The 19,620-nt window shown below is 44.3% G+C and overlaps 1 protein-coding gene across 4 annotated transcripts in view; it reads right to left on the reverse strand.

Moving 5' to 3' along the window:
- Trappc9 (trafficking protein particle complex 9) overlaps positions 1 to 19,620 on the reverse strand; it is a 473,194-nt gene that overhangs the window by 303,093 nt on the left and 150,481 nt on the right. For all 4 annotated transcript variants that reach the window (XM_027403774.2, XM_027403775.2, XM_027403773.2 and 1 more), the window contains one exon: positions 12,298 to 12,422. In XM_027403774.2, coding sequence (XP_027259575.1) covers positions 12,298 to 12,422 — 125 coding nt within the window. The remainder of the gene's footprint in view (positions 1 to 12,297; positions 12,423 to 19,620) is intronic.

The raw sequence follows: 19,620 nt of genomic DNA on the forward strand, positions 1-19,620 counted from the left end.
AGAACATCACTCTATTCAGCAAACATTTATTGAGCACATCCAGCATGCCAGACACTGAACTCCAAAAGGAGACTGTGACAATCAGAAGGACAGAGGGGACAGATGATGTCAGTGCAACAGACAAAATACCACAAGAACCAGAACAGGCAAGGGGCTGACAGGATGGCTTCCTGGGGAGGATGCCAGCCCAGAACAATAAGCAAGGCTCAAAAGCATACATACATCTCAGACTTGAATATTCTAGTCTCCCTAAAATGCAGAGCCTGATTCAGGAGATCTGCAGTGGAACCCTCTGGTCTGTTTCTCCAGTTGCCTTGCAGAAATGTCAATGCTGGAAGTTGATGTTCTCAAAGCACTAGCTGGACTGAAGGACCCCAAAGCTGAACATCCCAGCCCACAGCCCCTTGCTCCTATAAGTTGAGAAACAGATATCTGGAGATGACAGTATAATTGTACAGTGGGACAGACTGGGCCTTCTGTCTACTGTTATCATATAGGAAGGTAACAGATGATTGGAATGCGCTAGACCATTGTAGATTAAGCTTTTTGAGAGGAAGTTTCTATTTTCACTTCCTTGCTAAACACTACGAACTCACCTTCTTGTCTGTCTTAATGAACAATTAAGAAAGAAGACAGAAAGGTCAGGAATTTTCCAGAAAGATCTCAGTTTAAAAAAAAAAAAAAAACAGCTGAGGCTTTACAAATTTTATTTTAAAACTTTTCCAGAAAAGAGTGCCTCCTTGTTCACACTCCACAAAGAAGAGTACCTCCTTGTTCACACTCTACAAAGAAAGAGTGCCTCCTTGTTGACACTCTACAAAGAGTGCCTCCTTGTTCACACTCCACAAAGAAGAGTACCTCCGTGTTCACACTCCACAAAGAAGAGTACCTCCGTGTTCACACTCCACAAAGAAGAGTACCTCCTTGTTCACACTCTACAAAGAAAAGAGTGCCTCCTTGTTCACACTCTACAAAGAAGAGTGTCTCCCTGTTCACACTCCACAAAGAAAAGAGTGCCTCCATGTTCACACTCTACAAATCCCACTGCTCATACTGCCACACAGTATCTTTGCCTCCCCAGAGTAGTTCTAATTTCAAACATTTTATCTCACTGTCATGTCTATGTTTTATCAGACAACAGATCTTGATATTAAATTTAAAAGCACAGTCATAGCTGTATTGAGTCACTCCAGAGCTGTAGACATTCTTACACAATAACCCTGCCCACTAAGTCAATATTACACCCTTGAGCTTAACAAATGGGAGGAATATGAAAAAGGATGGTACGGTAGCATGGGACTGAGGAACAGGACAGCTCTACAGAACCCCAGAAATGGGGTACAAATCCAACACTGTAGCAGAGCTTGGTGACAATAGGGAGGGCTGGTACCCTCAACTCACAGATGGACAGGTCAGACTGTGGCAGACCAAAGAAGGCATGAAGAATCTATCCAGGCATATGTGAAAGGCTAGCATTAGATGAGCCCAAGTCTTCCTCACAATCTCACAATGTCACCTACCAGCTGGACTGACTGTGTCAACTGTCACAATGTGTATATGCTCCCAGCCTCAGTTTCCCCATCCCAAGCAAATAAGCTGACATTACAGGCTGTTGTGGGATGAGAACAGCTTATTCGAGTGTTCAAAAAAGCTTTGTCAAAGAATCTAGCCTTCAGAGATTAACAGCCATGCCAAATGGACACAGCAACCAGCTCAACAAAGCTCCCTCTGGCCAAACTGTGACAATCTGAACAATGACAAAAGTATCTAAAGTGGATCAAAATATTGAATCAATAAAACTCATACATCTATAATGATGCTAAAAGCTGGAGAGCAGCTAGGGCTCAGAATGTGAAAAAGCCTTTAAGTTAGTAAAGGTTGGAGGTGTACTTCTGGGTAATCAAACAGCCCCAGAAGATTAACTAAGTGTTGTAACTTACAGAAGAATATCTTTGAGAAGCAGAAATAACTAAGTATTTTCTAGAACTAACATGGCATTACTGAGTCAGGTAAAGACTTTCAGAGGATGTTAAAGCCATTTGCAATGGGTGAAGGACCAACACACGGATATTCTGTTGTGAAAGGAGACCCCACTGGGTTTAGAGAATTGTCACCCCATCCAGGGCATCCATCTTGGCCCCAATGTTGGAGAAACAGCCAATTTGATTGCCAAAAATATTTTGTCTCTTATTATTCATTATTAATTTATTGTATTAATTATGAGTATTAGTATTAATTATAATAATTATCTTAAAATGAGCGAAAGTGCAGAGGACATGTATCAATTGAGTGCCAGGCCACAGATGGGATATCTACATGACTCCCACTCCAAGACTCAGGGGCCACCATAAAAGAGAGGATGAAAAGAGTGAGAGCCAGAAGTACAGGAAGATGGGAACAAAACAGTGTCTTCTGGACAAGACAGAATCCCCCATGCTCATGAGCCCACAGAAGCTGTGGTCACCTGCACAAGACCTGCACTAGATCAAGCCAGTCAACATCCCAACCTGGAGGAGGGAGGGGACTGTATGCTCCCACTCCTAACTGAGGGCTTCTGGAAAAGAGAGAATCAGTTTTCTTTAAGAGCATGACCCCAGCACATCAACCAAACTCTAATGGATGACCATATACTCGGGAATATATGGGCAGCACAAATTGAACCCAATGGGTTATTTGAAGGGGGAAAAACAAGAAGTTAGGATCTGGGTAGAGAGGTAGGAATGGATAAGGAAAGAGTTATATAGACGAAAAGGGATGAATATGATCAAAACAGACTGTATAATTAATAAAAATATTTTTAGAAAAAGAAAAACCTTAAAGGATAAAAATAAATGCTAAATGTATATTAGAAAGCAATGTGGCAATTATTTCTCCCTACATACATATGCCTTTGCAGGGAATGCATAACCATTTTCACTTGATCCTTCAGAATTGAGAAAAGGCAATGTCACTCTTTAAAACTTCAGTGCTTGCCTCATTCTTAGAAAAAAAAACTTCAATTAGTCAAATGCAATTTTTTCAAACTTTTGTGTGGAAGAAGTAAGGCTGACTGACATCACAAAACATGTATGTGCTAATTAACATGAGAACCCCCATATCCGGAGGGTTTATCACAATACCCAGCATCTTAAGAATTACACACTCAGTGAAAGCCATTCTATGAACAAACTATTCAAAGTGATTGGCTACTGCACCATTGACTCTGCAGTTATATACCAACAGAGTGAAATTATGTAAAAAAATATTGGGACTTTCAATTAAAAATAAAAAAAACAATAATTTCAATATAAAAGGATTCTTAGCATTACCAGGAAGTAAGAGATCATTAATAACAACAACAAAACAAACAATGCACAAGGACAAGTTACCAGGCAACTCAAGAGACTTCAAAAAGTGGGGGTTCTGAAAGCACAAGGAATATTTTTACTTTATTTCTACAACTACAAGTCTAGAAACCAAAAACAATGCTATCTAGAAAGATCAGAGACATCAAAAAAAGCACTGTTCATAAGAGAGCATATTCAAAGTTCACTAACTCAGGATTAATGTTAAAGGTTGTGATATAGAGAAAATTGGGGGATTATGAACTTGAACTTAACCTGGAATTCTCAGGAGAAAGCACCTTAACTGGCTACTGGAAAAGTAGAGGGTTTGGATCAGGCATGGACTACACAAAGTTGTTAAAAACAAAACAGAACAATTCAAAAAGAAAAATGAGCTTAAGATGTACCACCAAGGGGGGTCTGTGTCCAGGAGCCCAGTTGGTCTCTGTGTGGCTGGCATCATGGCAGGCAGGAAAGGAAAGGCTAGACAGCATGATCAGGAAAGGCTACACTCTCCATTGTATGTACCCAAGTCACCTTGAAGCCATCCTCACCATTTCCAATTTTGAGTACTGATTCTCACTCCTGATAAATGTCATAGCACCCAGGAGTGCTGCTGAAGTGCAGCCTCTATGCCCTTCCCCAGTCCATATATCTTATTCAGATTCTGGCAACCTACTATTGCCTCAGATCCCACATAACTATTATCAGATTCCCCCCTACAGTGTGTGGTTCAAGACAGGATTGATACTAACTACATCATGACAAGATGAGGGCTTATCCCAGGAATGCAAGGTTGGTCTGACTCTTAAAAAAAAAAAAAAAAAAAAAAGTTAACTCATCTTATTAACAAACTAGGTTGTGGGGGCTGAAGAGATAGCTCAGTGGTTAAGAGCACTGGCTGCTCTTCCAGAGGTCTTGAGTTCAATTCTCATCAACCTCATGGTGGCTCAATCTATAATAGGATCTGATGCCCTCTTCTGGCATGGAGGTATGCATGCAGAGCAATCATACATAAAATATAAATAAAATTAAACAAGTTGAAAAGCCCATATGACCATCTGGAAGTATCAAAGAAAATATAGTACCAGTTCCTGGATCTTTTTTTTGTTAATCTCAGGAAGGCATGAATATGATTCACAAAAGTAAAATAATTATATTCTACATTATAGAACTCCTCCTAAAGTCAGCCAAGGCCTTTTCCATAATATCTAACCCACTTATGCATTATCCATTCTTACATTTACTTTCTTGATTCTTATTTTCAAACTTTCTTCATGGACATCTGGTAATTCTATTTCCTGTCTTTCTTGGCAAACAAGGAAGGAAACCCAGGCTATTCAAGTTTTGGTTGACAGCACTAACAAATTCAGTGTAGGGTGGGGATAACAAAGTCATGTAATCACAAGTCCCAGACAGCCTCAAGGAAGTCCCACAGTTCAGAGTTCCCACCTGTTATCTCATCTATCTTCTTTACCTCATCTGTTACTAGAACATTTCCACAGACTTGATCCAAGTATGTGTTGGCATAGGCCCTGGCATCCACCAGGCCTGCCTTCCCCAAATTCTCTGTTTCATTCTGCCCACCTCCTTCACTAGGCATCCTTTGCCCTTTAGTGGTAGCAATTACTCACTGGCTACTCGCACAGCCAGACTCTCTCCTAGCATGGGGAGCAAGGAGAAAGTACCATTTTCTGCCTTTGAGGAACTTGGGGTTTAGATGTGACAGAGAAGGAAATGGCCAACAGCTCCACCAAGTTCCAGGAGACCACACAGAAAGCACATGCATGGACACAGCCATGCACTTGTTCTTCTCAAGGAAGCCCAGCCCTTCTCTGCATTTGGGTTCCATGGGACCCACCTCCCTACAGGAACTCCAGCTGCAGTATGAAGGATCATTTCATTTCATAGATGACTAACTTGAAATAATTTGTCCATTGTGACAAAGGAGGCCGAAAGCAAGGGTAACTGCAGGTCTGTCTAGCATCAAATAAACATGGGGTTTTTCATTCCTTGTATTGCCCTTTTTGATGAAGTATAGATACTGGGGGAAGAGGAGAAGGATGATTTTGTTTTGATGTGGTCTCTAAACTGCTTTGGATTTTTAGGAACTAATCATGTCACCTAAATGTCCTTACCCAAAGCAAACATATTGCTTACTGTCAGTCATTCCAAATGGCAGGCTTAACTCAATTTTCTTGTTTGGCAAGAATGTAATAAAAGCACATGTTTTTGTTTCCTGTCTGGCTCTTCCCTGCCGTCTGCAGATCAATCAGGCTGACTGCAGTGGCAGAAGCTAGATCATGGTAATAGTCCACAAGACCTGCCTGGCTCTGAGAAGACACCCAATGTCCCTGGAGACCTTACAGATGAACCATGCAGCCCTTCGCAGCACAGGGTCATGCATTCAAAGATTGGATGGTTTCTGCTGCTGTGCAGCCATTAATCCTAGCTGTGGGCACATCTTGGGCTTGAGCAGACAGGATTCCATATCACTGTGCAAAGGCTTCCAGACCAGCTCCCACATCAACCTTTTAATGCCTAGACTTAATTTTAATTATGCGCTTATGTCAGGGTCTTATGACAAATGGTTATGAAAATTCCTTTTCGGGAACACAGGTACTATATATAAGTTTGTCACGGAAGTACCTCAAAATGAGCTCATGTTTTTACCACATGCCTATCTCTGTGAGGTACATGAGGAAGGTTTTTGAGCCCTCTTAAGAATCCTACTGATAATAAAGACTGAAAGGGGGAAACAATGTTTCTTCTTTGGGGCAATGGTACCCAAAATAAGTTCCTCACCTTATCAGCATCACCCAGGTTTGTCCCAGAAATGCACATTTCCAGCCCACTATACCTGCAGATCAGATGGTGAGTGTGACCAGGCAAGCTGACTAGGCAAGCCCTCCCTCCATCCAGGTGACTGTGGGGCAGGCTAACACTTACTTCGATGAACTGCACATCCCCCCAGAGGGTAGAGCGAGGCTCTAGAAGCCGTTTCAGTACCTTTCTGTCTTGTCAGTTCCATATTCACTAAGAGTATATATACTACTCTTATGTGTTTGTCCTTTGCAAATCGAAGAAATGCAAACATCAGTAAGTTTCACCTTTATCTGTAATTAACTTGCAATCACCTAGGTAAAGAATACTGCAAACATTGGCAGCTTCTGTTAGCATCCAAATAATGACCTGACTTCAGTGACATACCAATGGCCCAGAATGTGAAGGGGCTGTGTACATCTGTCCCTCTCTCATCAGGGCTACAATGAGCCACTGCAGACCTCTCTAAACCAGCAAATGGAAGTCATATCTGTCTGTGCCTGTGCCTGTCCTCAGTAGACACCAGGATCTTGTTCAGTGTTTGTCTCTGGCCAGAATGTGACTCTTGGACTCTATGCATGGCTCTATTCCCAGCATTGAGAGCTGAGCATGAACTTGCTAACTGCTCACTAGCTCTCAAACGAAGTGAATGCTGCAAGAGAGGCCAGGGAGATCGCTTAAGAGGTAAAGCACTGTCTTGCAAGCATGAGGACCCAAGTTTAGATCCCATACAAAAACCCTGTCCTGGTGCTGTACACATGTACATCTCTAGCAATGCAGACATGGGAAGAGGAGACACATGGGTCCCAGGATGCTCGTAGACCAACTAGCCTGACCTATCTGGCAAAGTTCCAGGCCAATGAAAGACCCTGCTTCAAGCAAAAGGCAGAGATGGGTGCTGCAGAAGTGGCTTGGCAGATAAAAGTCCTTATTGCTCTTCTAGAGGACCTGAGTTCAGTTCCCAGCACCCACACAAAGCAGTTCACAACTGCCTCTAACTCCAGTTCTAGATCCAACACCTCTGGCTTCCAAGGAACCCTGCACTCACGCACACATATCTATAAACAGACATGTACACACATATGTATAATTAAAAGGAAAACAAAATCTACAAAGTAGAAGGCACCTTAAGATCAATACCTAAGGCTATTCTCTGATCTCCACATATACACACATATACAAATGCACACACACACTCCTACACATGTTTGAATGTGCATAAACACACACACACACACACACACACACACTGCAGAAAGTTTGACACAACAGCTATGGTCACAGAAGGCCTTAGTTTTGCACTACCTAGACCTGAATGAATGTTCCTTTGGCCTCACTTAGCATTTGCCTTAGAATTCCACAGATAACAGGCTCTCCCTCAGCTCTCCCTTCCAAATTTCTTATTAGGTTTTGAATTTTTTTAGCAGATTAAAGGATTCCTGTGAAGACTTTATGCTTAAATTTTGCAGGGAAAAATTCCCTGTGTCTGTAACTATCACTGGGACAGATTAGAAATAATTTGGAGCTGAATTGGATTTGCTATTTTGTGAGCTTCTTTTATCTACCAGGACAAATAGCAGACACACTTCCCTCCCTACAAGGGCTGGGAGGAAGCCTTATTATCTGCTTCCACGGAGTGGAAACTGAGGTCATATAGGCCAAAAGGCTTAGACGTGACTAATTTCACCAATACAGCTTGAATCAATAGAGGTGTTCTGTATCCCACAATAAATTCGGAAGCACAGAAACTGTGCAGACAGTGACATCGTGGTGTGATAGAAACGGCTTATGCACAAGCCTTGGAATCAGGAGCACCTGGACTAGAATTTAACTTTTATTTAGAGGCTGCCTGACCTTGGATCTTTCCTTCACTTCGTGCAGATGAGCCATAATTTCCCCTGAATGATAGGCAACTATAGTCCTGAGAAATGGAAAGGCCCCTGGTGGGCATTAGAGCCGCTTTGCCCCATTGCTCTCTGGACTCAGCTGGCTCAGGTGCTTGCCTTCCCTGAGCTGGGAGCATTCTGGAAGGCTCAGATCCTGGGGTTGGAACTGGATGTCTAGGGCCATCCTGCCTCTGCTATGTAATTACTGGACTGATTCTGGTCAGTTACCCATTGCACCCAGGCCACCATGTCTTCATAAGAAAGACAGAGATCAACATTAGCCTATCTACCTCCAAGGTCAGTGGTGAAAAAGGCACAGCTGCTAAGTGTGTAAGTACCACAAGGAACCTAGTGAGCACCTGGTTTCACTGCTGTCTACATGGCTAATTCCTCTAGGCTATCTGAATGTCCCTGGCACCATGTCATCTGCTGAGTCTCACCCTGTACTATAGCCTGGCCCAGCAGCCTTTGCAGCAGAAGCGTTCTCTCCTGATGCCTCCTGCTCAGGGGCCATCTACCCCACTGCCCTATCTCTCCCACACCCCTTCTCTGGCCACTTCACTTCATTCCACTTGGCAGAAAGAGGCCTACATTAAGACCCAACACTTGATGCAGAAACTCTAGACCTGAATTCAATCCCTGGAACTCACTGTAGAAAGGGAATGGCAGCTCTGCAAATTGTCCTCTGACTACACACATGCCATAGAGCATGCACACTCATACACACATCACAAACACATATAATAGTAAATAGCTTTACAAAAAAGTGCAAAGCCTTTAACAAGTTGCCTTGGACTTCTCCAGATGCACCAGAGCAGGCAAAAAAAGACACAAAAGAAAGAAAGAGGCATTGAGGGAGAGAAGAGAAAGGGAAAGAAAAAGAAAGTATGCTATTTGTTTAACTTAAATCCTTTTGTGGGTCCTTTGATACAGTGCAAATGTGTGTAAGAGTGTCAGGAAAGATTGAGTTCTTGTGTTAAAGCCAGGATCTCTGTGTGGTGCTGCTGGAATATCACAGGGATTCTGAAGAGTCCAGGTCAAGCCTCTCCCTGTGAAGTATGAGTGTCGCTGGCCAGTGGAAGCTATTCTCTATTTAAAGGTGTCAGAGAATGTATTGGAAGTAAATGCCAGACTTTGTTAAATGCTGCTAAGTCCCTGAATGAAGTTGTTTACTTAATTTTCCTTTTCTAGCTTATGAAGATGGAGAGTTGCAACTGTGGGTTTTCTGATGTTAAACCAACCTTGTCATCCACAGATGAGCCCTGCTCGGCTGATACCGTATTTCCTATTAGGAAGCAAAGGCTAAACTCCTGCTTTAGACTTATTAAAGCTAGGATTGGAGGTGGGGACAGTCTGCAGTAATGCTGTTTTGCTGTGGTGGTTTGAAAGAAAATGGTCCCCATAGGCTCATAGGAAGTGGCACTATTAGGAGGTGTGGCCTTGTTGGAGAAAGTGTGTCACTGGGGGTAGACTTTGTAGTCTCAGATGCTCAAGCCATTGAGGCACTCTCTTCCTACTACCTGCCAATCAGGACGTAGAACTCTCAGCTACCTCTCCAGTGCCATGTCTGCCTCCACACCATCATTCTTCCTGCCAGGACAATAATGGAATAAACCTCCAAAATGTAAGCCAGCCCCAGTTAAATGTTTTTCTTTATAATAGTTGCTATGGTCGTGGTGTCTCATCACAGCAATAAAATCCTTTGCTTTTTATGTTTTTTTCCTCCAGAATCTGGTTGTCTTATTCCTTCTCCTATTATTATGATTGTATCATCATCATCATCATCATCACTGTTTGTGACAGCTGGGGGAGCACACATGCCACAGGGTACACATGAAGGTCAGTTTTCACCTTCTACCTTGATGTGGATTCCAGGTATTGAACCCTGGTTCTTAGGACGCATGGCAGGCATCTTTACCCCTGAGAGCCTCCCGGCCTTATTCCTCCTTTCACAGTTTCTTATTTCTCCTTAAGGAGTTTTCTCTGTGGAAAGAGAACTTTAGCAAGAACTTCCTTCCTTTGAGCTACCCTGTTTACCTATCTCATCCTTTGCATAAAGCTGTTCATAATGTACTTCCCTTATCCTCATCTCAGCAAAGCCTGTGCAGAAGCTCCCTGTCTCGGTCCTGATACTGGTAATTTACATAATTACTTTTTAATCAATGTGGCTGGAAGTCGATAGATTTCAATGACTTTCTCTATGAACAACCTTCTGGTTAGTTTGTCTATCTTAGGAATTTTTGTTTGTTTCTTAGTTCATTGATTTCTGCTTGGTTTTTTTTTTTTTTTAATATTTCCTTTCTGCTTGCTTTGGGTTTAATTTTCCAACTCTTTCCCTAAGTTCCTAAAGATCAAGACCAAGGCTCCCGTGGATATATCTGTGGCTCCTGTGCCTGCCAGCTGCAGCCTCTAGAGACATGATGTTTACAAGGAGGGCAAGTGCCTTCCAAAGCCAATGTACAAAGGACCAAAAGCTCACCTCCCTGACAAGCTTTTGGCTTCATCAAGATTTCCGAATTTCTTCCACCAAGCTACAGGTATGAAGAGGAAAGGAGGCCTGTTTTAGTACCAGAAGGCAGAGCATAGGAAGGGCTATAGTGGTGTACACCAGGCCTCTGACTCTTCTATAGATGCTCTGCCATGCCCCATTTCTCTGTCTGGTCCAGCTATGTTTGAGGGAAGGCTGGCACAATCCAACTTGGGTCCCCTCTCAGAGTGCTTTCATCAGAACCCTTGTCACATTTTGGTCATACTGAACCATAGCAGATCACATGTGATTCAAAGGGTAGCTACTAGCCCCAGTGATAGAAAAGGAAGGCTAGACAATAAAAGCCAGCACCAATCTGAGCCAAGAGTAGATACCAGGTAACTCAGGCATGGCAAAACCCACAGGTCTGCTTCCTCTAGAGTGGCTCCTGGACTAGCAGCTGCCACCCAGTCTCATTTGCCCTGATCTCCTTTTTCTTTAGCTACAAAAATGAAGTGTCAGAGTCTTACTCGTTCCCCTGCCTCCCAGCAAGCCCACAATGGAAACATCATTATTCCAGTTTTTTCAGATGGGACTTTGAAGCCAGGCCTGGCTTCCATAATTAGTGTGCTAGAGATATACTTCCAGGGCCTCGGGCATGCTGGCTAAGTGCTCTGCCACTGAGTTGCAGCCTTGACCCTAGAAACACTGTCGCTGATGTCTATCCAACAAACACAGCATCTATTTTCAGGCATCAAGCCCTTCCACTATAAACAGATAAACAGTCCTGAGCGTGAACATAGTTCCTGCCAGCCATCTGTATCCTTTAGAGAAACCTGGGGAAACATGAGGTACCTGGTCCAAGAAAGTGCTTGGCAGCCCCATCAGCCATGACAATACAGGTTGATGATTTTACAGGCTTCACACACTTCCAATTAGATTACATCATTCCTGCTTCAGGGATGCTCAGATGCTCCACAGGCAGGCCTCAAGCCACTGGCTTCCCCATTCCTCAGAGGAGCCCACTTCTCCACAGAACACAGACACCCTTCCACCCTGTACCAAGGTTAGTCAGGACAGCTCACAGTGCAGTTCTTCCCACCCCGCCTGGGCATTCAGGACAAGCTCTTCTGGCAGCCCCATCAGCCAATTCCCACTCACATTTTAGCATGAGGGTAGCAAGCAGCACGCCCACAGGGTGGCCATAAGTATACTCACTTAAACAGTGACTCTGCACCCCAGTCACAGCTCAGAGCCCTACAGCCCACTGTGCACTTTGCCTCTGGTAGAGTCTAAACTGGCATCTGGACTCCTAGTCACACCCTCCATATAAGCAGCAAGCTCTGTTCCTGCTGGCCCTCATGTCCTGAACACCCTGGCTTTGTACAGAGAGCTCCAGTAACTGTGGGCTTACAGACCAGCATCTGCAAGAGTTGCCAAACGATTAAGAAAAATGCTATGGGGTGAATATCCAAACTGAGAAGAATTGGGCAATGAACATATTCCTCAAAGGAAAGGGACAAGGGAAAATTGTCTCCTCTCACTGTCCTCACTAGCATGCCTGATTCCCCAATCTCTATGTCACAGTAAAACAAGAGCTTGCATCACCAAAGTACAAGACACACAAGCAGCCTGGGAACTGCTTTCTAGAAATTCCACAAGACATAAAACATGAGAAACCATTTCCAACCACACACCGCCATTTCCTTCAGAAAAGTACTTGAAATGTTGAGGTGAGAAAGGCTCTGGCAGTGACCAAGAGAGGCCCAGCAGCCTGGGCCTCCACCAGTGGACTAACCTTGAGGTGGCCAAGGTCCCCCGACTTGCTGCCCTCAGAAGCGTTTGTGGGTCGGCTTTCTACTCGGGTTCTGACGACCTGGCGGAAAGGACTGGACAGGGGAAAGCCGCTCACACTGACTCCATCTAGGAAGGAAGACAGAATCCCAAGTAAAATGCAACAGTCTGTTTTATGAGGCAGGCTTTATTTTGTTTTTCCAAACAGTGGCAGTCTCTACTCCCTAGTCTAAATTACAAAGTGGGAGTGTCTTCCCTAGGCTTTCATTCACACTACCAACAACACCCCTCAGCAGGTAGTCCTTTCTGGGAAGCAGGTATGGGGAAAGTGGGCTTTCATGGTAAACAGATGACCCAGAAGTTCCAGTGGAGGGGGGGGTCTCAAGGAATGACATGCCCAGTAAACGACAGACCAAAGGCAAAGCTGCTCTCCCAGGCATTGGAGACCAGTTGCCAATCAGACCAGCCACTATAAAGGGACTAGAAGATTCTACCAAAAGACATTGCTTGTCATGCTCCATCCTGGCCCCAGCTTTTCACTCTAGTGACAACCATCATTGGATGTCCCAATATCCCCAAATCTGTGCCTCAGATCAGACACTACCCCTTCCCTTCCACAGTGCCTCCCCTGAGTACACTAACTGAAACCAATCCTTCCCTCTGACTCCCAGTGCCTTCTCTAGACTGAGACCTGTGCCTACTGTACACTACCCTGTACCCAGGGGAGAGGCTGAGCACTGGGATCATCAAGGAATACCAGGTACTGGGAAAGAGGGAAAATACACATATGAAATGGCCTGGAGCTGGAAAACTCTGGAACACGGCTACTTACACACACACACACACACACAGAGAGAGAGAGAGAGAGAGAGAGAGAGAGAGAGAGAGAGAGAGTGAGTTACATGTGGAATTTGCCTAGAAACCTCAAAAATCAATAATCTTAAATCTCATGACCCCTTCACAAGCAGAAGAGTTGTGATCTCTAATCCAGTGGAAGCATTGCACATGGGCAAGGTGTTTCCAGCTCTGGTTGGGGCAGAAGCTTGATCAAAAGCAAAGCTGGAGAGGAGACAGGGCAGCTGCTGAAGTGAAAGAGACAAGCCAGGAAAAGATGTCACAGAGCACACACTGAGAAGGAACTCCCTCCAGTGTGGGAGAGGAAGAAGGAAGGATATCCATTTTCTAATGATATTCAGTCATCCCGCCTGTGTTTATGCCAACACAGGCAATTCCAAATAAAATGCAGAACGGATTTGTCTGACAGTTACTAGGAAGACAAGACCGAAAAGTCACAAACAGATGAAGGCAGCCTACTAGGACTAATGAGTTTAGGATGGAGGGCATTCAAGAATGGTTTGAATCATGAATAAAAGTAAGCTGTGGTGAGAAATTCACAGCAATAGTTTATGGTGCTCAATCTTTCCATTAGGGGAATCTCTGTGGGAAATTCAGTATGTAATTCTGCATGCCGAAATAATGCTTCTCTTGAATTCAACTACAATATCACATTCATCAAGACAACTGGGAAATGACAGCAGAAAGCAGGTGCTAACATGTGGCAGCTGCACTGGCCATATCAACAGAGCCAGCCTGCAAAGATTACAGCATACCCCAGAACTGACAAGGTATGTGGCTGGCTGGCCTGCAAGTTGGGGAACTGGGAAGGGAAGGACAGCCATTGACATAAGTGAACAACATCTGATCTGCTGAACACTGGGTTGCACAGAACCTTCTTGGAGACATTCTCCTGTATTTCTCCCATCCTTGACTCCACAACTCAAGGCTTTCCAAGCTTTGGACTCCAGAATTTATACCAATGTCCTCCAAGGTTCCACCTCAGAGTGATCCATGTTCCCAGAGTGTCTAGCTTGTAGGCAGCCTATTGCAAGACTTCCTGCCCTCTACAGGCACACAAGCCAGATCCTCTCTTGAGCTCCCTTTTGTTCATTCATGAACATTACCATGTACCCAGCAACAGCCCCATTTCTCTGATGAACCCCATCAGATCTGATCATGGATCATGGTGTCCCTGAACTAGCAATGGTGCATGGAACATTGTTGTACAGATTCTACACATGAGAAAGCCAAGGTCCCAAAGAGGTAAGAGACTTCTTCAGTGTTACACAGCCCATCAACATATAGCTAAAACCAAAACTCAGACCAACCAACCACACCGAGACCAAAAAAAAAAAAACTGAGCTCACCATCCCAGGCTGCTCTGTAGCACCCCAGGGGATCCAAGCTATACACCACCAAGCCCCTACCAAATCTATGGTAAAGACCCCCAAATGGCTTAGCAACCAACACCAGTGATGGTATGCTTTTTTATGCTTCCAGAAAGAGGGCAGGAGGGAATAAATGAATAAGGCTGAAAGAGGCACCTAAAATAAACTTGAATAAAATGTAACTAAAATAAAATACACTTGTAAAGGTAAAGGAAGGCAATGGGTCTCTCGTGGGAGTCTGTTAGTGTAAGCTGTTCCAGGTAGAATATATTTCAAAGATGCTTTCTCATGTATTCATAAAATCCATGGATGCCAAAAAAGTCCATCTGGTTATCATAAAATATGCTCAAGAAAATCAAAGCAGTAGAAGTAGTTGGCTAAGAAAATGAGCCAACACTCTTCATTTCCATAGAGGAAGCAGCATGCTCATTCATTCAGAAACTGCAATGTGTTTAGAAAAATAAAAATAGCCTACAGTGACAGTGGACTTCCAGTGGCTCTCCCTCTATTGAGTGTACCCAGCGATCATACCAGACCTAAAGCCTTCTGCCTTATTCATACATCTGGAGGCCTCCCAATGTTCGTATGAACACATGTGCTTCAGAGTCCCCAGACTGCCCTACAGTTGTAGCTTTGAGTGCAGGAGCTACTGATATGGATGAGTGAGTGGCCATCTTTCCACAGCACAGAGGGAATGAGTTAGTTCCAGGCTTCCAACCCAAGAATATTTTTAACCCCCTACTAAGTCACTTCATAGAATAAGATGTCAATCAGAAGTGATGGCTTCCTTGATAGTAGAACGGAACTAAGAGAAGGAAGGTAACTGCAATTGTCCCGGGGTGAGGCATGCACAATTCTCGGGAGGGCGCTAGTGCAGAGCTGTAGATGTGGCCAGTAGTGAGCTTGCCCTTCCCCCTTCTTCTGTGTACTGTCCCTGCACAGGCCTGTGTTTGCAGCATGGGGTTCAGCAGAGGCACTAGTGGCCTCTGGTTCCCATGGGTTCCTCATGCCACCCTGCTGAGGAATGGACTGGAGACAGGCTGCTGTGGGTAGTGGCATCAGAACAATCTTTATCCAGATTCCAGGGCTGTATGGAAATCACATTTCGTTGTGTACTGCTTCACAACTGAAGGCTGTAGCTTTGGAGTTAGCCACTGTGGCCTAGGGACTGCTTTTATTTGTGGGCCACTGCTCTGCAATCTGCTATATTCTCTTTCATAACCTGCCCACTCCTCTGATGCTGTCCCCTGACATCACAATAGTTGTTCAACATCTCTGCCCTGGTCTGCTATTCCCTTTTGAAAATAAATATGGATTTTTGGAGTTCTCAGTCTTATTTTTTAAAGAACAATGACTCATCCCTAAGTACCCAGAAGCTGGAGACAGCATTCCTGTGGTCTTAATACACAAGTATTTCTTTCTGTCTTTGCAATTCCTAGATACCTGGGCTTTTCCACAAGCATGTTTTGTTGTTGTTATTGTTGTTTGTTTGTTTGTTTTTTTCTTTTTTTAAAGAAGAAAACCTGAGATTTTGCTGAAACTTGGGCTTTTCAATAAGTCAGAGAGCATGAGGACAGAGTGAATAAATACTTATCAGTGCCCAGCATACTTGCCAGGCATGCAATTCAGGCATTTTCTGCCCGTTCTAACAGGGTCTTCACGTGTGGTCAGGACAGATCACACTTGTCATACTGAACATCCCTGTGCCAGCACCAGTCCTCAGGGAATCTGCCTGAATGCCCTCTGGGTCTTTCTCCCCCTGTAATCTATGCAGATAGTGAGGGCAAGTCCAGGATCTTGTCTCTGAATTCTGAATGCCTGTCTGTTGCCTACCTGGGTGTGCCTTCCTCACTCAGCACTCATCTTCTTGGGCTCCTAATAGCCATTCCTTGGTTTCACTTGGAAGAGTCCTGCTGCCTACCTTTGCCATCAGATGCAGGGATTCCCCAGGGCTCAATGGGAAGTTTTCTACCTTGTCCCAAGCTGCCTTCTACCTTCAGGGACCAGACACATCCTTACTCAGTACCTAGTCCTGTGGACTTTGGTTCTATGGGGGGACAGCTGAGTGCCCACTCCCTGCCTGGGTTTCCATGGTACCCCTATGCTGCTTCCATCCCTGTGCATTTCTCTGCCTTGCTCTATATACAACCAATGCAGGCTGCTGCCTTCTCCCCAGGCAGCTTGAATCTTTCTTGGTGCCTTCTCTTCTCTGCCCACTGAGCCCCTTGCAGAAGACCTCCAGGGATGAGAGATACTATGCCTGCAGCCACCAGCCCCTTCACAACCTGACTGGCCCATCTAGGCCTTAAGTGCTTCACTAAAGACTTTAAACTACATGTTCATTCTCTGTTGCCAACTTTTTTTCCATATTTGAGCTGAAATTGGTAATTTATACCTTAGATTTTTAATTCTGGGCTATAATTACTTTGGGGTTGTGTTGGCTATTGCATATTGCTTTTGTTTTGTATTCAGTGGGGTTGTCTGCTTTTGCTCCAAAAGAACAAAGCTAATGTGCTGGACAGCCTGCCCATGGTTATATTTAGCTGTGCCACCTACCTGCCTTCTGACTCACAGTCATTTCACAGCACTACAGCATAGCCACAGGAAAGGTCAGCCTGCCTCTGGCTCCCTGGGGTTCACAGGAGCACATCTCTGCAGATGTGGACAGCCCCACACCACCCACCACAGTTGCCCCAGAGGTCTGTTTAATAACCTGTGAAGTGCATGTACTGTTAGGTCCCCTGTTTGGCCAGTGGGTGGGATGGCTGATTTTGTTCTGTGATTTAAATTCTGGTTGGAAAATAATTTCCTAAGCCGCTAGGGTGGGGATTCAAGCATTTGTCATTCATCAGCAACAGGTAATTGTACCACAGGCAACAAAAGCCTGTCTGTGAACCAATGATCTCCCTGTGCTCTCTCTACAGCTCATCATTCTCACCAGCCAAGCTGTGGTGACTCATCAAGAGACAACTGCAAGGTGGGGATGGCATTGGTTGAAGGGACTATAGGTGCTTCTGTCCAAACAGAAAGAGACGGTGGTGTCTGGGGAAGTACAGTTGTTTGACTGCTAGTTCAGGTGCAGACTGACCAAACATTTCTAGCATTGTTCTTTCCTCCCCATGTCTGTCTTCTCCATTCTCATTCAGGCTTTAACATTTCTCATCAGCACCCCTTCTGTCATTGTTGGCCTCCCAACTGCCAACACCCCTCTCTGCTGTCTTTCACACTGTCATCATGATCACATGGCTGGTGCATAGTGGTTTTGCCTCTCTGCCGCAGCTTGAGTCAGGGCTTCCCACCGCCAGACTCAGTATACAACTTGGGTATACCCTACCCTGAGGCCCTACCCTAAGGCCATTTCATCATCTCACTCTTCTCCCTCATTTGTTCATATTCCAGAAGTCCACAGATCCTGGCATCTACCTAGTGTGTCACACTCACACATTTATTGCCTATAGTGCACACCATGGCTTTGGATTGTCAGCCTTCTTCCCACTGTCATTTCATTGGTATCAGGGTTACTGAAGGCACCAGGAGTGACTAGAATGCTCAGAATAGACAACCTGCCCTCCAGTGTAGACAGCCTTCCCTCTGATGTAGACAGCCTTCCCTCTGGTATACACAGCCTTCTTTCTGTCTACTTGAAAAGCTCCTACTCATCTTCTGAGTTCTTCCAAAAGCTCTGGGCAATCCAGTGGCTGTTCAGTGCCTATGACAATGGGATTTGAGATCTAGCAGGGCCAGTCCTCACCAGATAATTGTTTTGGAGCCATTTGAATGCCCCCCCATTTTGCCCTTTCATAGCAATTTCAGAATCACTTTTCAAGTTCTTTAAAGACTGTTTCAAATTGATACATTAATTTAGGGGAGGGAAGAGACTTTCTGTGCTATTTAGTCTTTCCATCTATGAATATGGTATATCTTTTTAATATGTTTGTCTCATTTAATGATCATCCAACAATATTATTTAATTACCTCTGGGAAGGTCTCATGCTATTTACACATTCATTCCTAGATATCTAAATGGTGCTGTAAAATGGTGCTTGAAGTAAGCACTGATGATAAGTTACAGCTCGGTGGGTTTCTGCATTTGTGTTCACAGTGTGGTAGCCTCCACACTAGAACACAGCACGATAATCCCCAACACTCTCTGCTTCCTTCCAGTCCTGTTGCTATTAGCAACTCTCTACCAAGACACACAATTATGGCTGCCGCCATGATGCCTCGTTTCACTTGTTACAGGATACAAAATACAGAATCTATTCTCTGGTTTCTTTTCAATCCTCTTTCTTTGAATCAGAAGCCTCAAATCAGTGTACATGCCCCCTCTTTCCCCTCAACATGGTGTTTGAGGTCCATGCTCATGTGTGTTCTCACCGTATGGTATGCTGCTGTGTCAAAATGGTATTTAGCCATTCTACTTCTCATACAAGTTTAGCTTATCTTCAGCAGCACTGCTGTAGGTGCTCTGACTGCATTCAGACATAAGAACATACTATAGCCAAGCAAATGTGCAAAGTGGCTCTCTTCCCTTCTCCTTCGTTCTCCTCTTTAAATTGAACCCAGAGTCTTGGGCATCCTAAATACACTGTCAACTGTTGAGTTTAACTTTAGCCCTATCAAAATGTCACCTCCTTAGAATGTGTGGTTAGGTGTTTTGCTTTTGCTCTTTTAACTTGTCTTTTCATGGTCAAAATTTCTTCTTTTTTTTTTTATCTTTTAACACAGGGTTTCTCTATGTAGTCATGGCTGTCCTGGAACTTGCTCTGTAAACCAGGCTGGTCTTGAACTCACAGAGATCTACCTGCCCCTGCCTCCCTAGTGCTGAGATTAAAGGTCTGCACCACCATGCCTGGCCTAGCATTTCTTAATTGTGTTATCATTCTTTGCTTTTGGATAGTGCTATTTTTGTCCGGGAAATCTTTGCTTACACACGGGTCATGGAACTGCTACCCTCTCTTCCCTCTGGAAACTGCTGCTTTTGGTTTACACGTAGGGTTATAGCTCTTTTGGGCTAGTCTCCTCTTTCCCCTCTACTTCACAGAAACAGTTTCTTCTCTCCCCACACCCAGATATGTGTTGTTGTGTGCTTTATGTATCCT

This window comes from Cricetulus griseus, chromosome 2 (genome assembly GCF_003668045.3).
Source record: "Cricetulus griseus strain 17A/GY chromosome 2, alternate assembly CriGri-PICRH-1.0, whole genome shotgun sequence".
NCBI lineage: Eukaryota > Metazoa > Chordata > Mammalia > Rodentia > Cricetidae > Cricetulus > Cricetulus griseus.